The sequence below is a fragment of the Falco cherrug genome, chromosome 13 (genome assembly GCF_023634085.1).
Source record: "Falco cherrug isolate bFalChe1 chromosome 13, bFalChe1.pri, whole genome shotgun sequence".
Lineage (NCBI taxonomy): Eukaryota > Metazoa > Chordata > Aves > Falconiformes > Falconidae > Falco > Falco cherrug.
Window position 1 is genome coordinate 10237462 of NC_073709.1, and position 20190 is coordinate 10257651.

The 20190-nt window shown below is 39.6% G+C and overlaps 1 protein-coding gene across 3 annotated transcripts in view; it reads left to right on the forward strand.

Moving 5' to 3' along the window:
- MACROD2 (mono-ADP ribosylhydrolase 2) overlaps positions 1–20190 on the forward strand; it is an 892531-nt gene that overhangs the window by 613054 nt on the left and 259287 nt on the right. For all 3 annotated transcript variants that reach the window (XM_055726161.1, XM_055726159.1, XM_055726160.1), the window contains exon 8: positions 12329–12402. In XM_055726161.1, the coding sequence (XP_055582136.1) occupies positions 12329–12402 (74 nt within the window). The remainder of the gene's footprint in view (positions 1–12328; positions 12403–20190) is intronic.

Below are 20190 nucleotides of genomic sequence, written 5' to 3' on the forward strand. Positions count from 1 at the left end.
CTAAAACCAGGTGTCAGGGAGGTGCAGGGGCTGTGCAGCCATCAGGAACCATTGGGAACTGGCAGGAATCAGATGTACCTGGCCCCAGGCAGCGACAGCCGCCCTGCAGAGGGGTCCCGCAGCCAGCATCTTGATGCCTGCATGCAATACAAAGGCAAAAATGTAGGCAGAGACCAGGAAATATTATAAAATTTTTAGTTTAGGTGCATTCTTTGTCATCTTCTCCGGGGTTGCTGCAGTGGGGAGAGGAGAATTTGTGAAATGCCTTTTTTGGTTTTAAGGTATAGAGCTGGGAGAAGCTCTCATCCTCTTCTGAAGGTAAATCCTGCGAGGAGAGCTGAGATAAAAATTCTATGAATCTACGTTAATTGGCCTGGCCAATCTAGATTTTGTCCCATACAGTGATAATTTTCCCTCCTCCATGCAGTCTTGTGATTTTTTTTTTTTTTTTTTTTACTGGTTTCCCTTGCCAGAGATGTGGGGAAGACTGTGCTGTGGAAGGTGGTTACTGCATGTCGATAATTTGCTAAAATAACCCTGATGTGACCCAATATTGCAGTGGTATTTTTCACAATCTGGAGATGTGCAGCTGTTGCATTAATGCAAGCTATCTCAAATGTAATTGTATGTATAGAGAGGACTCAGATAAAATTAATGGAAATCACATTGGCTAAAGCTGCTCCATAAGCTTGACTCTAATGCTTACATTCGGTTTTGATTATGTAAAAAGCTCTTTTGAACTGACCCACCTTCCTTTTACATTTCCCCTAATTAAAAATCATGTATTTTCCCTAGTTGGCTTCATTGCTTAATAATCAATGAGGTTTCTCTGTCCAATAACTTTAAATGCTTTTCCATATGCCTGCTGCTAATCTACCCAGGTTGTTGTGTTTCTGGGAGGATTGGTTGTGTTTGGCTGCAGCATGGAGATATGCCCCAAAAGTGTCATTTTCCCCATGCATAGTGTGGGTCATCTCATGCTGAGAGTACACACAAGCTAAATTTAATAAAGTGCTGAATAAACCACCCCTTTCGCTGCCACATGGCTGCATTTACAAGGAAATTGAGGTGGGAGGTCAATTTTCACTTAAAGGCTCAGGTTGGAGATGCCTGGGGTTTTTTAAGTGGAGGTCTTTAAATCTCACTTGTCTGACAGGTGGTAAGAAATTTACATTTAAATTGTCCAGATCAGCTTCTTATTTGTACTAGCTTGTTAGATAAAAGAAATTTTTTGGTCTCCCATATCCTTTGCTGCCTGATCTAACCAACCATAGCATAGGCTCCTTCTTTTCAAATATGGGCGTTGCTTCTGACTACAGTAAGTCTCATTTGCATTGACATTTCTCTTTCTCCTATAGAAATCTGCATATCATTCAAAATGACATGGAAAAGCTATGTTTGGGGTTTTTTCCCCTGAAGAATGGCAAAATGATTTTTTTTTTTTTAATTTTAAAGCTGAATTTACTACTGTTGTTATAACCAGAAATGTTGATATTTCTTAAACCTTTCTAAACATTAGGAATTGCCATTACATGCTAAAGCAGAACATATTTGCTTGTATAATGATTGAAAAAATACCAACAACAAACCAACCACTGACAACTTGTCAGAATACATGCCAAAAATGCTTTCAAAAACAAGTGTAAATAACACCTAAAGTTCATATCAGGACTAAATTGGATTTGAATTTCTGGGGTTGGAAGTCCATTAACTAGTTATTTCATTTCCTTTTTGACCGAAGTATGCAAGATTCAGTAAATGCAGAATCGTGAGTGAAATGCAAATTAGAGATATTAGCAGAAATCCTATTTTTAAAAAAATATTTGTTTGATAATTAATGCTGTGATCTTTTGACACACTGAAGAACCTGATGAGATGTGGGCTATTTTGTTGATCAATTGCTGTTAGGTTTAAAAGACAACTGATGCTAAGGGCTGATTGTCAGTCAAAAGAAGTGTTGCAATAAGAGGGTGCTAACCTAAGCATAAAGAATTAGCATGTGAGTGAATGAGTCCTTAAAAACAGAAAAAAAGCAGAAGAAGAGTCAAGGTTTTCCAAGAGATTATGATATTTTTGTGTTTTTCCCATTACTTGTTTGTTCTACGCTTTTTAGCATATGAGGACTTGCTAAGAGCATCAGAAGTATGAGATGCATAGTTGCAACCAATTGAGTTTGTCAAAATCAAAGTTTTAAATATCAGGTTTTCCTTCTCCTTGCTTTAAACCAGTTTTCCCATCAATCCAATTCCTAAAACTCCTAATTGCATTTCTCCTTTTGTGTATGTTGCTGTGATCTCAGGTAACAGAACAAGCAAAAAGAATTTTCAGTACAGCATTGGGAGAAGGCTTGAATAGCTGCTCATCACTTCCATGTAATTGTTGTTCACAAAGTTGCTGCAATACAGCCTGAAATAAAGTTATGTGTTTAGAGTAGACTGGCTGTTGCTGGTACATACAGTAGCATAAAATCAAATAAGGTGCACTGTGACCCATGCTGAACAAAAAAAAAAAAAAAAAAAAAAAAAAGGATATGTATTTTCAGATGCCAGACAAATGACTTCCACAGAAGTGAAGCAGCTTCTAGGCAAGGAGGAAAAACTGCTTCCTCTTAAAAAAAATAATGCATAAAACCTCTTAAAAAAAATAATGCATAAAATGTTGAGATTGACTTGACACATCATTGCACTAATGTCCTGCAAAAGCACTTCTTTTAGCAGTATTCACGTAGTGGGTGTTTAAGTAGTATGATGTGCCCTACTGTACAGTGAAGAACAGAAGCCATTAAGCATCAAATACAAGAGGCAACCCCCTCTCTGTTCCTCAAAAATGTACTGGCATTTTTGCACTGCGGATTATCTGGAAATATTTCAGATTTGAGCTGTTGTGTATTTCCTGAATACAATAGCTTCTGGTCTGTGTGACCCTTTACTATGGTTTATCACTGCCTGAGGCAAGTATGGAAAAAAAATTCCATGGTGTGAATGAAATGCACAAACCAAGAATCAATAACGTATTTGTTAAGAAGAGTAAACTAAGTAGATTAAATATGCTTCCCACAGTATCTCGCTTTTTCACCCAACCTGCCCTATAACTTTTTTTCTATATAGGTCTTTTGGGGAAAAAAAAATAAAATTATCTTATTTCTCCCTCCCCCGCCCCCAAGGAGTAAGTATATCTTGTTTCGGCTGATTTTCTTTGTGCTGTTAAGAAATCTTTGATTTCCCTTAGAAAGCAGATAAGAACTGTGCTTCAGTAGAAATAATGTCAGATTGTTTCGTTTGTTCTTGTACGTGTATGGCCTTCACCAAGTACTCTTGGTCTTAGATAATCCAGCTAGGTCTTCGGGTTGCATCTGTCAGAACAATTGAATGTGGTGGAAGTGATTTAAAGGATAGAGCTGGGCTGGGGACACCGTCTGTTTTCTTTATGTGACTATTTTTGTCCATTGCCTATGTATGTTTTCTTCCTCTGAAGTTTCTCGGACTTTTACAGTGTCATCTCCCTTCATTTTGCTACGGTGTCTTGTCTTCCCTTATGTTCCTTATATATATATGTGTGTGTGTATCCCCAAGTCCTTGTACTTGTATACTCCTGTCACAGTGCACTGCCTATTCTAGTCGAAATACTGAGAGCTTGAGAGAAGCCAATAGCCCTGATATTGCCTCTGCCAGATTCAGCCCTCTTCCCCAGAACTCTGCACCCCATCTCACAGCGAGAGGTCCTGTGCTCTCTCCCTCTCCTCCTTTTCCTCCACCCCAGCCTGCTGCACCTCAATGCACTTTCCCCGCTCCCGCTGTCTGCACAAAGACCCTGCCAGCAGGAAGAAGGAGCCTGTCATGCCAGTTAACCCCCTTTCTCCCCCTGCCCAGGCTGTAGTGGCAGGTGTATTAGTAGACATCAGGGAGTTGGCAAGGAGGTATCTCAACTTCAGGCAAGCCTTCATAATTGAAATCTGCAATCGATTGCAAAATACAGTTCCATAGGGAACCAGGCTTTGTGTGGATCAGGATCGTTACTTTATTCCTGTTGCTGAACAGCAGATCTCTGGATGCTTGGGCTTCCCTCAGTGCTTAGAGGGCACTGTGTGTCATGGAGGGCCTGGATAGTGTCAGTAAAGGTTGAGCATCACTGCATTGGACCACATGACTTTTAGAAAAACTACCAGTTTCAAGTGAATGGGCGTGGGGTGTTTAGTGTTGGGGTTTTTTTATCCCTTGCAGTGTTACTTCACTGAACACTGAAGCAAGGCACTTCAGGAAGGTGGGGTTGATTCCCTACACATTGCTTCTGTTGAGAACAACAAGATATTTTTATTTAAATCAGTGGGTAGAATAAATGTTTAACCTTGTTGGAATTGTAACTACAATGAAGCCAATATCCCATTCCTGTTCAATTCAGTGTATGATGGGAGATTTCACAGTTGACTAGTGTTTTACGCTTTGTTTCAAATTACTTTTGCTGTATTATGTTGCCACTCTGAAAAAAACAAAAAAAAAAACCCAAAAAAACCAACACAAAAACCAACCAAAAAACCAACTTGCTATATACGGATAAGTAGAGATGAAATTCTCTGCATTAAGGAGCTCATGTACACTTTGGAACCTCTTTCAATTAAGGTTTCTCTGTACAATGCTTGTTTCTGGAATAATAATTCTGGATATGGTGTAGAGTGTGTTTTATGAAGATTGAAGTACTTTAGCTCATGAACAGCTGCATACATGTGTCTAAATGGCTGTGTAATTTAATGCAGACATTGCATATACACTCTCATAGGTAGATTTTATAATTGCAAAACTACCTGCATATCTTTCACTTGCATTTGCATTGTATAATACTTTCTCGTACCATATGAGAATGCTTATTGCCAGAGTAGTGAGATCTTTGCCTTTTCAGTGTTGTGGTATCTTTTTGCTGTTTTTCCTATTATCCTCAGCTTGAAGCCTTAATGTTCCACATGGGCATTAGAAATACCCCGACAGACAGAAAAGCTCCTTCACATAGCACAGTAAACAGCACAGCTACAAAGTGGTTTGCTTCCCAGAGAGTCTCTGAGTATTGCTTGCTATATTTTTTTACAAGACTGTTAGAGGATCCATTTATCCATGATGTGGTCCCCCTGCAAGTGTACTCCCTATAAACGCTGGAAAAAGAATGAAACCAAAATCTTGATTTCTAATAAAACTCTACTGACTGCTGCAGAAAAGTGAAATTCTTGCAGACACACAGCTCTCCTGCAGAATTGCAGTATAATGCCTCCTGCAGTAAGGCACTCATGTGGAAGCTCCATACCTCTTCAGCAGTCCATGTCTAAATGCATTTTCAATAAAACTCCTTTCCCCCCTGCACCTGCCCCCCCCCCCCCCCCCCCGCTAATAAGTATCAAACATCTTGGTAAACTTGAAATCTATTTTTTTCTTCAGTGGAATCCTGTGGCTTGTTAGTGCAAGCCTCTATGTGCTCACATGACCTAACTAATTACAGAATATGTCTATATTGAGCTGACCTTTTTAACACAATTACATGGCAGGTGTTTTTCCAATGATATCAGTGTAGCAGAGTGTGAGATGAAGTATGATATCATGTGTTTCAGAAAAACAGCAATTACATGTTTTTTCTTGCGTCTTAGCCACCTTCTTGTAACTGACCTCTCCTTGACTGCAGCTATAAGCTGAGTCCAGATTTGCAATTTGTATGGAAAAAGCGGCTGAGTTGTAGACGGTGCGGGTGGGTCACAGTGCTGATCAGACAAGAGTCCGCTGCCCATCAGCACAGCAACGGTCACACACTGGGCACCTTTTCTGACAAGCCAAGCCTGGGCCATCCCTGTTGTCAAGAGTTGGTTTATCTTAGCTGGCAACTTATCTTGGTTTCACTGACTTGCATGAGGTTTATAACATGCCCTGGTGCCAGCATTGACCCTGGTTGACTTAACCAGGGATCCCTGAGTTACCCAATGCACCTCCGTGGATGCAGAAGGACTCTGTTACTTCAGTAGTCTACCTGCTTTGTGTCTCTATATCATAGTAGAGACACTGTTTCTCACGTTAGTTGCTAGATGCTTATTTTGGGTTTCTTTATTAACCATCTTCCACCAGCTGCCTCTGTATTGTGTCAGCGGTTGAACGCAATTGGCAATCATTCTTCAGGAACTGTATGCATTTTTCTCTGCTGATGAATTTTTTCACTCAAGGAAAATGAAAAGGCATGTTCCTTGCTTGAGAGGAATTGAGAGGCACATAATGATTTCTTCAGAAGAATGTTTTGTTTGTGCATTTTGAAAACTTTTCATTTTCCTTTGGCACTCTATGTGCATGCTAATTAATTATTCTAGCACAGTCTGTGAAGGATACAGTGAATACATGCTGCTTTGTTTCTTGGGATAACTGGGGTGACAGAAAGGTTACTGGTTTTTCACAGTATGTAATTTCACTATCTTTCTGAGAGTTACTTTTTGAGTGGACAGCAAATAAGGTTTTCTCTGCCTGGATGAGTTCAATAAACCAGGGTAGGTTATTTAGGAGGAGATTCATGGCTCTTCTGTTTAGCCATCATTGCAACTGATCCAAATGAGGGCACTTCCTTTCCAGGTTTTGAGTGTGCACAAAAATGATCAAGCTAGCAACTTGTCAGCATGTTTATCCAATCACCACATGACCATGGTTAAAAAAAAAACAAAAACAAAAAGGGCTCAGGGGTGTGTGTGTGGGTGGAGAAAATAGCTCAACAACAGCAATAACCTAAGCTTGGTAGACTACTACCGTCTCTGCTTCCAAATAGGTCAGATTTACTGTGGTAATGGGAATCAACCTAGCATGAGTGAATTCATTTGATTAAAATATATCTTTGACAAGATTATATGGGATAAGTTGCAAGATTATACCGCTAGTTTCACACCTGAAGGACAAGTGAGTGTATTGAGTTAACCCTACCTTGGGCACGCTGGGCTGTGCATCTCGTTTGTTCCCTTTTATTGTCATAAAGCAGTAAGGCTGGAGTGTTATATTAGTGTGTTGTCAATAGCTAGCCTTCACCCATGTGACTGTAATGAAGTGCAGTTATTCATGTCTGTTGCAATTCAGAAAGCATTCGTAGCACCAATAATACTTGGTTTGAGGACATACATGAAACAAATGCTTAGTGCCTTTTTTTTTTTTTTTTAAATAAACCTGGGAAATATCTTTCTTTTTCAGACCATCTGGTGCTGATGATTACTACGCTGCAAATACTTAATGCATGGAGGAAATACCCTCTCATACTGAGTGCAGAAAGGGCCTTCAGTACGCTTCTGCAGTTTAAAAATGTGGTTGTCGAGCTACTGTTTGAGAAGCATCCTTTATTATGTGCATATTTATTATATGCATTAACCATCATTGGCAAATAAATAAACTAAATAAATGGAAGTTATTGCATTTTGACAGTCGTGTTGATCAAACATTGGGACTTGGGTTTGAGTTTCAGAACACAGGAACAGTCTGCAAACTGTTCTGTCTTGATATATGCACAAACACACCACTGTAGATATTATTCTGAGAAAGTGTGAGAAACACGTAATGAGTATTTGTGTTGATGTGAATTTGGTTCTTTTCATGATTGGCTTCAAAATGAAACCATTAAAACTGGCAAATAAGAATATTAAGATTGTGATGAGCCTTTCAGAAACCATAGAGAAGGGAACATATTTTAAATGAATAAAAACTTGTCTAGCACTTAATCTGTGCTAACAAAAAGATGCAGAACATTTTTTTTTTTACCAGGATGAGGTGATTTACAGAAAACATGAGGCATCTTAGTCAAACTGACAAATTGTAACACTTACCCCTGCAGCTACTGAAGTGATTTTTCTGGATTGATGTTTGCTTGTTAGTATTATAACCTAACTGATATAATCCGTTATTACCATCTACAGCCACATTGTGTTAAAAGTTGATTATTTAGTACTTCTGTTTCGTTAATGGGATTTTCATAGGGAGGTGACATTACCTGATTTTAAGTTGGACATTTTTAATAAGATGCATAATTGGGTTGAGAACAGTGAGAGAGACAGATAAAGCTACCAGCATCTCCATACAATTTGGGAGTCCCTTAAATAGGTTTCTGTTAATTTTATCTCACACAATCCTTGTTGGACTGTTATTCATTGAAGAACTTATAGTATACATTATTCAGATACCGTACAGACGAATTAGGCACTCACAATACTGTGAATGTTTCTCTGCTAAGTTCCCCAAGCACAAAAGGCTGAGCATTTACACTAGGGTGTCTAACAACAGGGAATTCATCACATATTTTCTGTACGTTGATGAAACATGGGGACTTACGTCCTTACCAGTTCTTTTCCAGGGAATAAATGCATAATGTAAGGGGAACTTCAGTGTGTATCTACAGTTACTATCTTTCTCAGTTCTCCTCCACGCTATCTTCCTCTAAAACAGCACTTTTATTTCATACCAAATATTTCAAAATAATTCTGCCAGGTCTTATCATACCTTCTCTGTAAAATTATGGCCGTGATGACTGTGAGAACTTGCAGTGTATAGCTTGTTTCAGCAGCCATTTCTCAGGTCAGTGTTGCAATTTCCAGATGCAGGGTAGTAAAGTCCTGGGAAAAGATGCAGAAACTTGTAAGTCTGAGACCTTTTAAAGCTTTCATAGGCTGTTGCTGTGGGTAGTATCTGTGCAAGGACGTGTCAAAAGCAGAATTCAGATGAGGTGTATTTATGTGTTGGTAGTAGGATGCAGTTTTTGTAGCGGGGAGCATGAAGGTGTGGTCATTCATCTTAATGAGTGGACGCAGTAGTATATACATCTATTAGCAACATGGGAAAGGCAGGAGAGGAAGTTTCTAAGTTTGGCTGTGGTTTGGCTGATGCTGGTACCCAAGTCAGTGTTAAAGCTAGCAGTCACTTTTCTGAAGGTCTATGCAAAGGTAGCTGTCCTGTTTGAAGTGGCATTTTAGCTGTGACGCAACTGCGCAAAGATGTGAAAGCTTTCATAGCAGCTTCTGAGCAAATGACAAAGATTTTGGACTAACAGGTGTTTCTGGAAACACAGCTGTGATACAGCCATATGGCCAGAGGGACAGGTACATGGGGATGGTCAACACCAACATACTTTTCAGAGTTGGTAGTGCTGAATGAGTAGAGCAAAGCTCAGCCCTGGGCATGCATGCACATGGGGTCTCTCCTTCACCCACTCTGTCTTTGAAACCATGCAGGACTTTCTGCACGCCCTCTTTGCTACTAATTTATCAGGTTTGCACTCTCTGTGGCATCAGCTGTAATAAACCTGTACTTTAAAGGAGAGCTCCTGAACTGAGAGGGGCGCAAGAGGTGGTGGCTGCTTGAGTCTAGGATTTGCTGTATTTGAAGGGTTGGGAGTATATGGTGTGATATGATGAGCAGGCACTGCAAAATGCAGAGGGCTGCAGTATAATTCCCACTTGATGAAGCAGTTCTGCAGGAGCCAAAGACAGGTTGTGCTGTTTCTGTGGTATATCGGGATTTGTTGCTAAATGTTGGCTTTGCCACTGGAGGATGTAGGAAGCCCAGCCCAAGTTCGAGGCCAGTGTGTATGCGTAGGTACGTGCTTCACCTCACACCTACCCATGCCATACAACCTGCCAACTCTCCCTTTTTCTCCAGCCAAATAAACCCAGTGAAGTACTACAGAGCACCGCTTGCCTGTACCTGACGGCTAATGCTTCTTTGCCTTTGTGCCCTTGTCCTTTTCAGTATTCTGGAGGAGCAGTCACTGCAGTAACATGGGCCAGTGTCACTCTTATTACTTTACCTGTTTTATCTTTTGTGAAATTGAGCCTTTAGCCAGAATTGCCTGAGCTGCTGCTCCAGCAGTCGGTTAACTGTGAGGCTCCTTGAGCTCATTTCTCTTAAGTAATTTGATTCTCACGTGCTCACGGAGATTGCTTTTTCCCAGAATGTGGGTAAGGGGGATGGGTGCATGTATGGGAGCAGATCAGAAATGTTATGGCAGACAAATGTAACTTAGAGATAAAAACAACACAAAAACATGTTTAAAAAGATCCCATCTTGCTTTATCTCCCTTTAACCCAGCCCTGTAAAACAAAATGTTTTTCTGTGTATCAGAGACAGAGGGTCTTTTGTGCTGGTGCAGGTTATGGAATAGGAGGCTAAATTCCACCCTGCTTCTGCATAAAGCCAGTAAGGTAATACTTTCATTAAAATTACCAGAAATGTGTGTAAAATACTAATATTTTTTTTAACTGTTCATAAAAGGCGTCTATGTATTTACAGATATTTTCTGAAATCATACACAGAATTCAAGGCTTTCTATTTTGGTTGCTGAACTATTTCCTTCACGTTGTGGTTACTTAGGAGTAATTGAACACCAGTTTTCTAGATAAGTTTCTATTTAAGATTGGTTAGTATGGTAGTGGTTTTCTAAATAGTGTACAATTTATAGAGAGATTCCATAAAATCGCCAGTGCTTTATCACAATTTTGGGCAAATATCCTGCTGCAAGGGAGTGAAAAACAAGCCTGAAAAATTAATCTTGCCGGAGGGAAAATTATTCTCAAAATAAACCATTCAAGGCGTAAACAATGGTATATCAGTTGTCTGAAATACGTATTTGTCCCGTGCATGGTGCTCATTGTATGTCCAGGCAGATCTGCTACACGAAAGGTACAGAATTTCCATGTTATGAAGTCCCAGTTTGTTAGGTAGGATATTACTAATTTGAGCAGATGGTCTGCTTAGAAGTCTCTTATTTTATATGATAAAAATTAGACAGAAGACCCTGCTTTGGGTTTTGTTAGTGTTCATTAGTTTCTGTCATAAGAAATACGCCTCGATGATATCAGTAGTAGTATTAAACATCATAAGAATATATTTTCCCAGCAGTGGAAGAATCTGCAGTAACACTTGTAGGATCTTAGTTAATTTTCCATGTTGGACCTGGGAATTTTAAAAAAAAATAAATTAAAAATATGCTTTATTGGGAAATGTGTGCAAAGGCAGCACATGCTAAATGTCAGTTTTACCCAAACGTTGACTACTTTACTTGCTACTCTAGCTGGACAGTTGTTACCTATCACTTCGAAACAGTACACATACTGCTAGAGAAAATCCTTGTAGGGTGGAGGTTTTGATTTTGTTTTGTTGTTGTGGGTTTTAGGGTTGGGGGGGGTTATTTTGCTTTGTTGGGGGGGGGGGGGCAGTGTTTGGTTGGTTGTTGGGTTGTTTTGGTGGGTTTTTTTCTAATCTAGTAGTGCACAAGTTCTGAAAAAGGTTTAAAGAACGTATGACTTTAGAGGATCATGTGCCAGGTCAGAAAACTGGATGCATCTATTAATTTTTGCAGTGTCTGTGTTTCACTTTATGGTGCGAGGGTGATGAATGATGTAGAAAAGGCTGTATGTATGCAGCTGTATGCCAAATTTCATGACTCTGTCTAGCCCTGTTGCTTGCTTGTACACTGTGCCTGCAGCTCCACCTCTTCAAAGACTCTTCTATTAATCTAACCTACTGAGAGCTATTTATGCAGCTTATGGGTTTTTATTTTTAAATCCTCACAAAAATGATTTGCTGCCCTCAAGTTAGGAATTCAAAGGAAAATTAAATTAAGGCTGCCTAAGTAATGAAAGCATCTTTAGATTTGATAGATAGAGACCATCAAAACAAAAAGTCTGTATCCCTGGAAAGATTTCTGATATTGTTTAGTGCTGGGGGGAGTTACTATTGCTAGTATATCGTGCAACATCAGGCCTTAAATTCATATGCTTATGCTTTGTGATTTCCTTAATTTCCAGTGTTGTTTGTTATGTTTTAGGTGACAAATTTCTAAAGCAGACATTTCTGTTGTTATAAGGCCTGTGGCACTGGGGTCATAGTGTTGTACAGTTTTGCTGACAGATAAGATTAAAGGGAACCTTAAGAAAGCCCTTATGCCTTAAGAAACATCTGAATTTTTCTTGCATGCCATGAAATGTAGGCCTAATAGTTATTGCTGTGATATACGTGTTATATTGTTGCCTGCCTAGTAGGACACATGTATAGCTCTTTATTGTTTCTACTTCTCTTGGGTGGTGGAGCTTTCCTAAGTAAGCGTTTAAAAAAACAAACAAAAAAAATCCAATAAAACATCACCGACCCAATTTTCAATGTGTTTAGGTGGGGAAAAAATGTTACTGATGTTACCTAAAACCTTTATAAAAATCCGTGAAGGAGGGGGTTGACAGGCTGTAGTCCCAAAAGATAGAGAAAAAAAATTTTCCAGTGTTTTGTTTTTTTTTATATACATAGAAAAATGTGTCCTTTGTATTTATCTCTGATTTCTTCTGTCTTTTTAGGTTTTCCAAATGAGCCTGCTGCTGTCATTGCCCTTAACACTATTAAGGAATGGTTAAGCAAGAACCACAATGAGGTATGGAATAAAATACAAATTTCCCAAATTCCTGTTTAAGATCATAGTCTTTAACTCCAAAACTGTGCAAAGAGTAAACATAAGCCTCAAAGTCATTTATTATTTATTATTTAGTCTTAAGACCAGTGTAATCAAGTCAAGACAATATAACCAGGGGAAGATTGTTATATTTAAAAGCTACAATGGAGTTGAAGGGAAGGCCTTTGAAACCATACTGTGCATTTCCTGTGCATTGTAATCTTTCCTGGCAAAGTAAAAGACTATTCTTTTCCTAAGCTGTTTCTGAGTGTCAGAGTTCTTGTGTAATAATGAGGAGATTCTTGGAAAGGAAATGTGTATAACAGTTGTCAGTGGAAACAGCCACCAAAGGTCAGTGGTGTTCCAGGGGTCACTTTGCAGTAAAATGCTGTATGATAGTATTTTCTATTTTCATGAATTTTTGGTTTGCTTACAGTTACGTGTTTGCTTTCCCTGGAACGTCCACTAAATGTGATACAACTGTATAAATTTTTAACAGGACTGCTCTTATTCCGGTGACAACATTAGGTGGTGATTATTTTTACAAGACAAAGAAAAATGCTTTCAACGGAATGATCTCCATCTCCCCCTTCTAGTTTCTGTCTTTCTCTGGTTGAGTTCCTAGCAGGCTGATAGTTCCTAGTGTTGAACTGCAGAAATGCAACGAAGAAGTGACAGAACAAATAAAATAATCACAATGTCTTAAACTGAAGATAAGCCCGTTTCCTCATGATGACGGCAAGCAGATTTCAGACAGCTAGAGTTGTTCAGTATTTTTGTCTGGAAATATTTAACAAAGCATCCAGTGGAGAAGCACTGGATACAGGGACATAACTAGCTGTCTTTTTCCGCTAGCAATATATTCAGGGGACCTTTTTCTCGAGAGAATCCTATATGTAAGGGTATAAATTTAGCAGGTTTATGGGGTTTATTTTGTTTTTTACCAACTGAATTGAAAGGAAATACCATGTTGAGGTTTTCAGACCTGGATTGCATACATCTTTGGACACTGGTACTTCGTAGCAGAGCACTTGGTAGCTTCCTGTGGCTAAGAGGTGTGGGCAGTGAAGCAGGAGTTTTGGATGGACAGTCTTTATTAACGCTATTAGGTGCCTAAGCATCATCAGCCTAGCTCTAGGTTTATATTTTGGGGAATCTAGTCTGTTAGTGTGTAATCTTAACCCTTAAGTGAAAGGCTAGAACTCCTATGTTTGGGCTGCTTTGCCATTTCATAATTTCTCTGAGTTGCGTTTTTTACTGCACAATTTAAAAAATACACTAAAAATCTTTTTTGCCTGCAGAAGCAAGCTATTCTTCTTCAAAGGCTAGTTATATATTGTACATACACCCCTTAATTACTTTTTTCATAGTGGTACTACAGGAAACATGATTTCATTTGGTAGCCTGCCAATCAAAAGTGTAGAAGTTTTCTCAATGAAAACTATTTTCTGAAGTATTCTGCTCCATGGTTCAGCCATTGCTTCTCAACTATAGGACAACTTTCACTTTCAATACGCTTTGAGTCCACTTTTTAATCCTTTTTCTGCTTCTGGCCTGGAAACTTGTATGCTCTGCGTGTCACGTTCCTCTCTTTAGTTAATGTGTTGCTTCAGTATTTTTCTAGTTCCTTCCGTAGACTTCATGTGAGTTCCTTCCCTTGTCCTCAAAAAGCTCCAGGTCTGTTTTGGAAGAAGACTTGAGGTTCATAGCAGATAGAGATTGAAGTGATGGTGTTTGTCATATATGCTCATGACTTATCTGTGTTATAATATTTTTTTTATGTTTTTTAACCTGCATTTGCAAATGCCACTGTATTTATGGTCCACGCAGATTCATGGAAACTATAAACACTGAATATGCATGATTATTCTTTTCTCACTCTGTTACAAATTCCCTTCTAATTCTTGGCCTTCTTGGCTGCCTAGTGCTAAACCTCCCTTCTTGCTCCCTACAAATTCCGATTTAATTTGAATTCTTTTTAAATAAGTAGCCGTTGTTTACAATGTTTGGACAATGAAAGGGGATCAGGCTGTCCTGACTAGGAAACAATTATTAAAAATTATTCTACTGATCTTATATCACAGCTGTTTTTTTTTTAATTTGGACTAGTATAGCTAATAGTTGTTATATATAAATGTTTCTGAACACCCTGCACCCCAAACCCACCAAGCTCAGGCCTCATGCTTCTTGATGCACTTGGAGATGTACATGTGATACATTTGATGCAATTATTGCATATCAGTAAATGTGATGATTTAGAGCTAATCCCCAAGAGCTTTTGTTAATTCTTGATGGAAGTGGAGTACTAGAATTGGATCAAGACAAGTTTTGAAGGCCCCGTTATCTATAGCTTTGTACTTTCTTGTACAAAGCTTCCCCTCTTTGTAAGGCTTTTTTATAATCCGCTGGCTTGAATTTTAGACTATGGCATACCGGCATGTTTTACATGTCATGAATAGGTCAGCAGCAAAATGAAAATACCTATCAATTCTGTTGAAGGTAGCAGTAACTTATGTATGTTTGAGAAGCATACATTTGTTGGGTTGCTGTTGCATAATGCGTATAGCAAGGTGTGCGTGGTTCCTCTGATTTAAATGAACAAATGTAGCTCTGTGCCAGGTGTCAATATGATCCATGTTATATTGTATATGTTTTATTCCCTTGGACTAGATTTTGGGTTTTGTGTAGTAATATTATACATCACCAAACTTTTCCCAAAAGTAACTCATCATACAATACAGCAACAGAAATGAAAGGGACTTTCTGTGTCTCAACAATATAGTCTCCTCTTACTGCAGATAACCATATGATAAACTCCTTTCTGTAAACTTCTGTCATAAAGATAGAGCAACTCCCACTACACCCACTGGGTATTTAAATTCACTAGTCCAGGAGCAAAACCTCTGATGATTTGCCAGGAAGCCAGCTTGTCAGAGGGCTGCCCGTGTTTCACTCCTGTTACTGCTAACCAGAACCACTCCGCTGATGCTGGCTGCGCTGTCAAAATGAGTCAGTGTGTCCTGCTAACAGCCTCTCCTGAACAAAAGAGGCCTCCTGCGCTTGGCTCTGCCAGAGTTAAATGAATTTAAGTCAGCTGCTTCCCCTCGTTCCTTCTTCTGCAATCTGCCTTGCCTTTGGGAAGGTTCTGCTCCTTCAGTCCCAGAGATGTTTGGCAGCCAGTCATCCCCTTGGTCATGTTTCGTACCAGTTGTGCTAAGATCTCAAACTCTGAGTGCAGAATGTGAATTGATTGACTGAATTCAAGAAGTTTTAGTGCAAGATAGAGACCAAAATGATAGCCTGCTCACTAGGAAATTTGCCTGTATAACAATACACTTGGCAAAAACAGATGGGCGAATAAGATGGAAGCCTGACCAAGTTGTAAGTCTTTTGTTGTGCTCTACAGTGCAGTGTCTTATCTGCCTTCCTGCATCCCAGGAAACTGTGACAAATTTGTGAAAGATAAGGCAATATTGTTGTTTTCTCCTCTCTGCCTTCCTTTAACACTTCTCTGCTTTGATGCTATAATGAGGATTTTATCCACACTGATATTAATTCAAAATATAAATAAATCAGCAGCTATATTCCTTAGTCAGCCCAGGGGCCTGAAAATATAACCTAAATGACTCTATTCTTGCAAGCTGTGTTAGAGTCCTACGAAGTTGTCTGTCATAGTATTTACAAGAAAAGTGATTTGCATTTAATAAAAGGTTTTCTTATCCAAGTCCATGGTTGTGCTTGACCCCTCAGGTGTTTGCATAAAAACTTATTAGCATGCTTAACTCCAGTGTCGCTCAGATGAATGTCTCATTACCATGCAAATGGAGTTAGCTCCTTTCTGAGGTTAATTGTTACAAAGCAACACAGAGAGAGATGTATTGTAATTTACTGAACACAGAACACCAGCTAGGCAGGGCAGCAGCCATCATAGTCTAGCAGCCTAAAACTTAACTACATAAAGTCCACTAGGGAAAACAACAGTATTGTAAGTAATGGTTTGGACTTAGTTGTGTGTAACATGCAGCACTGTTCTGGTCTTGAAATGCAGCTCTTCGTCAGGCTAATTTCTGGCCATGTTTTACACCAAGGTCTGCTGACTTGCAGCCAGAGGGCAAATCTAGTTTAGAAGCTGGTAAATGGTGTTATAGTGTAAGTGTAGAAATCCCTTGGAGCAAACTCACAAGAATGGCCACAGTCAGCAGTACTGGTTAATTTACTGCAGACCACCTAGGCTATCTCTTTAGCAAACTGCATTTTCACATTTCACAAAGTGCTCTTGAGGTTTAATAGAATTCTTCAGAGCACAAAATAGAATTGGATCCCATCCTTTAGGAAATTATACACTGGGATTAATTTAAAAACATGCATTAAGGTCTTTGAATGGTTCTGAAAGTTTCTTTCTGGGATAATTTGGCAGGCTTTGAGATATTGCCACCTGATTTCCTGTAACGGTATCACGAAACAATTGTGACACCTTTAAATACTGGACCGCCCTACATTTTTGGGGGCGGTGGGCAAAGGGCTATGTCTGGGCGTTTCTGAGGCAGCTGTCTTTGAACATTTGCAATGTTAGAAATTATTTCCTTGTACTTCAGTACCATGCTATGTTTCTCAAAACGGTGAAAAATAAAGCAAGCTCAGTGTATGCCTTACCTTATGTCACTGACATGAAAAGCCTCAGGACTTTTTCACTGTTCAAGAAAAGACTTTAATTTAACAGCACATTTAGTTCAGAGTATTGTTCTTTCTCTTGCACAATATCTCACTACATTTATTATGCACTCCAGTAGAACAACAACTAGGAAAGCACAATTGCAATATATGTTCCATTGAAATAACTGATGCAGATTAAAAGCATATAAGTGGAAAATAGATCAACGCATTCCTGATTCCTTTTCATTAGAAACACTACTGAAGAGAGGCTTTTTCTTATATTGCCTGAAGTATATGAGACTTAGGTCTCTGTGTTTTAGCAAGCAGTTAAGCATCTATCATCTGCCCAAAAATCTTTGTACACTTCCAGCAAAAAAGAATGCACAAAATCCTGGTACAGCTGAAATCAGTGGAGCTCTGTTTTCAGCAGTGGGGAGAGGGGCAGGATGACACTTGCTATACTCCTTGTGACAAGAATTTTCAGGAGGAAACATCTGGTTTGTCAAATTAGGCACACCACAACATGGGTGCCCTGCATCTGTGCTTGATTTTGGACTGTGCTTCATCCAAATCATGGTGATACTTTCCACTAGTGAGAAAAAGTGGAGTTAATTTTCCTGTGCACTAGCTCTCATATGCTCTTGTGCCTTGGTGCCATGCAGGAGTCGGGCTGGCCTTGCCTCGCCAGTGGGAGCTGTGGGCATATGTGAAAGCAGGGAGCTGAGGAAATGTTCCCTGCAATGGGGATCATGGATTTGACTGGAAGGACCTTTATCCTGCTGATAAAAGCTGCATGAGCAGTTGGCTTTCTTAGGATGGAGAGGGTATGCAAGAATTTGAGGAATGGAAGGTCTGTGATGAGAAAGCAGAGCTTTAGGGATGATGCTGTATTCCTTGTTCTCACAGAGCTCGTCACCCTGATGGTGTGGTAAGCAGGTGTCTGTGCCTGGTCAGGAAGGGTCAGAACAGGGCAGTGCACTGTACGTTGGCCAACCAGGCGCAAGCCTGCTTGAGGCATCTCAGCTCAAAGAGTTATTGTTGCTGAAATAAAAAGAGCACTGGTCTTGGGTGCCCAAGGCAGGACAGGACTGCTGCATGGGCATGCAGGTATGGCACAGGACCCACAGGAGAGCCATTGGCCTCCAGAGGGATATCTGTGTCAGGCAGGATATCCCAAGCACCTAGAATGGTGCTAGGTACTGTGTCAAGTTTGGAGAGAGGTAGATGTCCTGCTGGACAGTCACTGCCTTGAAGGACAGAGCAGAGAGTTGCCACTGTTCTCCATTGCACAAGGCAGGGTTATGCATGTGTGCCTCAGTGAGCTTTTAAATGCACTAGAGCTTTATTTTTGGGTGAACTGACATGATCACAACTTTGTGTCTGGTGTAGCACTCTGCACGTAAGCATGGCACCCCATAGCATCCATGTGGGTACCATGTTAGTCTGGCAGTATCTATGCTATGCAGTGTTGTGTGATGTAGGCAGATACCTAGTAGGTGCAAGACAGCAGGGTAGGAACATTTCCATGTCTCTGCCCTCAAAACTGGGTCATGCAGTTCACAAGGAGTTGTTTTTACCTCCTGAGCCCCTGAAAACATCAGGGCAACCCAATTTCAGTATTTCTGCCGACTGCTTGCCTGAAAGATAATTTCATTATTAATTTATATTTTTTAAAAAATTTACTTTCCCCCTCCCTTTGGTGGTCTCAGCAACCTAATTTTGGCTCTTCGTTCTCCAGAGACAATTAAACAAAGTGGCATCTTGAGATGAAGTCTCATCTTTATCTCTACAGAAGGACGTAGATGGAGACAGTGTGTCTTGGAAGATGTTGTCTGATGCGGTTTCCTTTAATGTAACCTCAGTTAGGTTCCCCTAGGCAGAGCAGCTGAGTTTCTATGTTTATTCCAAAAAAGGAGTGGAGTAGCTAGCTGACAATATTTAATTAAGGAAAGCAAGTATTTATTTTTTTTTTCCTAAATCAACTAATGTGAACAACTCCTCCTAAGATAATATTACTTTTGGTTTTGCTTGGGTAATTTTCATGCTTACAGTTTATAGAGTTGTCAACAAAACTCTGCATAATATTGAAAAATATATGTATTTATGCCTAAGGTGATATCTTTTGCGACAAGTTTGGGCCTGCAGTGACATGTATTTATTTTAAGGTGTATTTATTACTCAGAAATAAAGCTCTGAAAATACAGGTTTTGATTGAAGCCACTGACAGATCCTCAAGGACAGTAAGGGTGCCGATAAAAATTCAGGCGGCTATTTTGGTAGCTCTTATATGCCAGTATCATTTGATTAACATAATCTTCTCCCCTCCCCCAGCACGGTTCTCTTGGGTAGGTTAAAAAATGATCTCCTTTCTATTTCTACATTCTAATTAGGTGGTAATCATATGCTGCTCTGATTGAAATGAAAATCAGCCATCATGCCACTGTCATCTATAGCTGAAGTCGAGGAAAAAATGCTTTTCAACTTGTACAAAATTAAAATGATTTACTTGCTCTGTGTAGCTGCTCTCAAAGAGATTCAGTGCTGTCCCCAAAGCCCAAACCTAACTATCATCCCAACAGACAAGTCATTTCCTGAAATGATAAGTAAGCCGCCAAGGCAGAAATGCTTTCTTATAGGTTCTTCAGACTGCTATTTAAGTAGAAGGCTGATAAAGCAAAGCAGACAAAGCCGGTATTCATTACGCATGATACTTTATTTATTAAACTTAAAAAGCTTTCGTTATTTTTGATACAGCTATTGAGAGAAAGGCGGGGAGGCACCCTCCTTGGAAACAAATGTTAGAGCTTGTGATTGCTATGAATGTCCCAGGTGACGCGTTTGAGTTGCTCACTTGTGACCCAAATAAAAATGGGGGTGGGGGTGGGAACATGGCTTCCTGTCACCCCTTCTCCCTAAAATTATTTGAGGGCCAAGGAAATCCACTTCTATGCATAGTGTAGATGTTTTCAATGAATATATCTTTGTAAAGTTTTATATACACTTAGTGTACTGTATAAATAAGGAGTCCTGTAACTCCATTACAGCTAATGAGTGTCACCTAATACAAGACAGGTCTCTGCATGGGTTCTTCTATGTTTACAATAGTTAACTACCTAA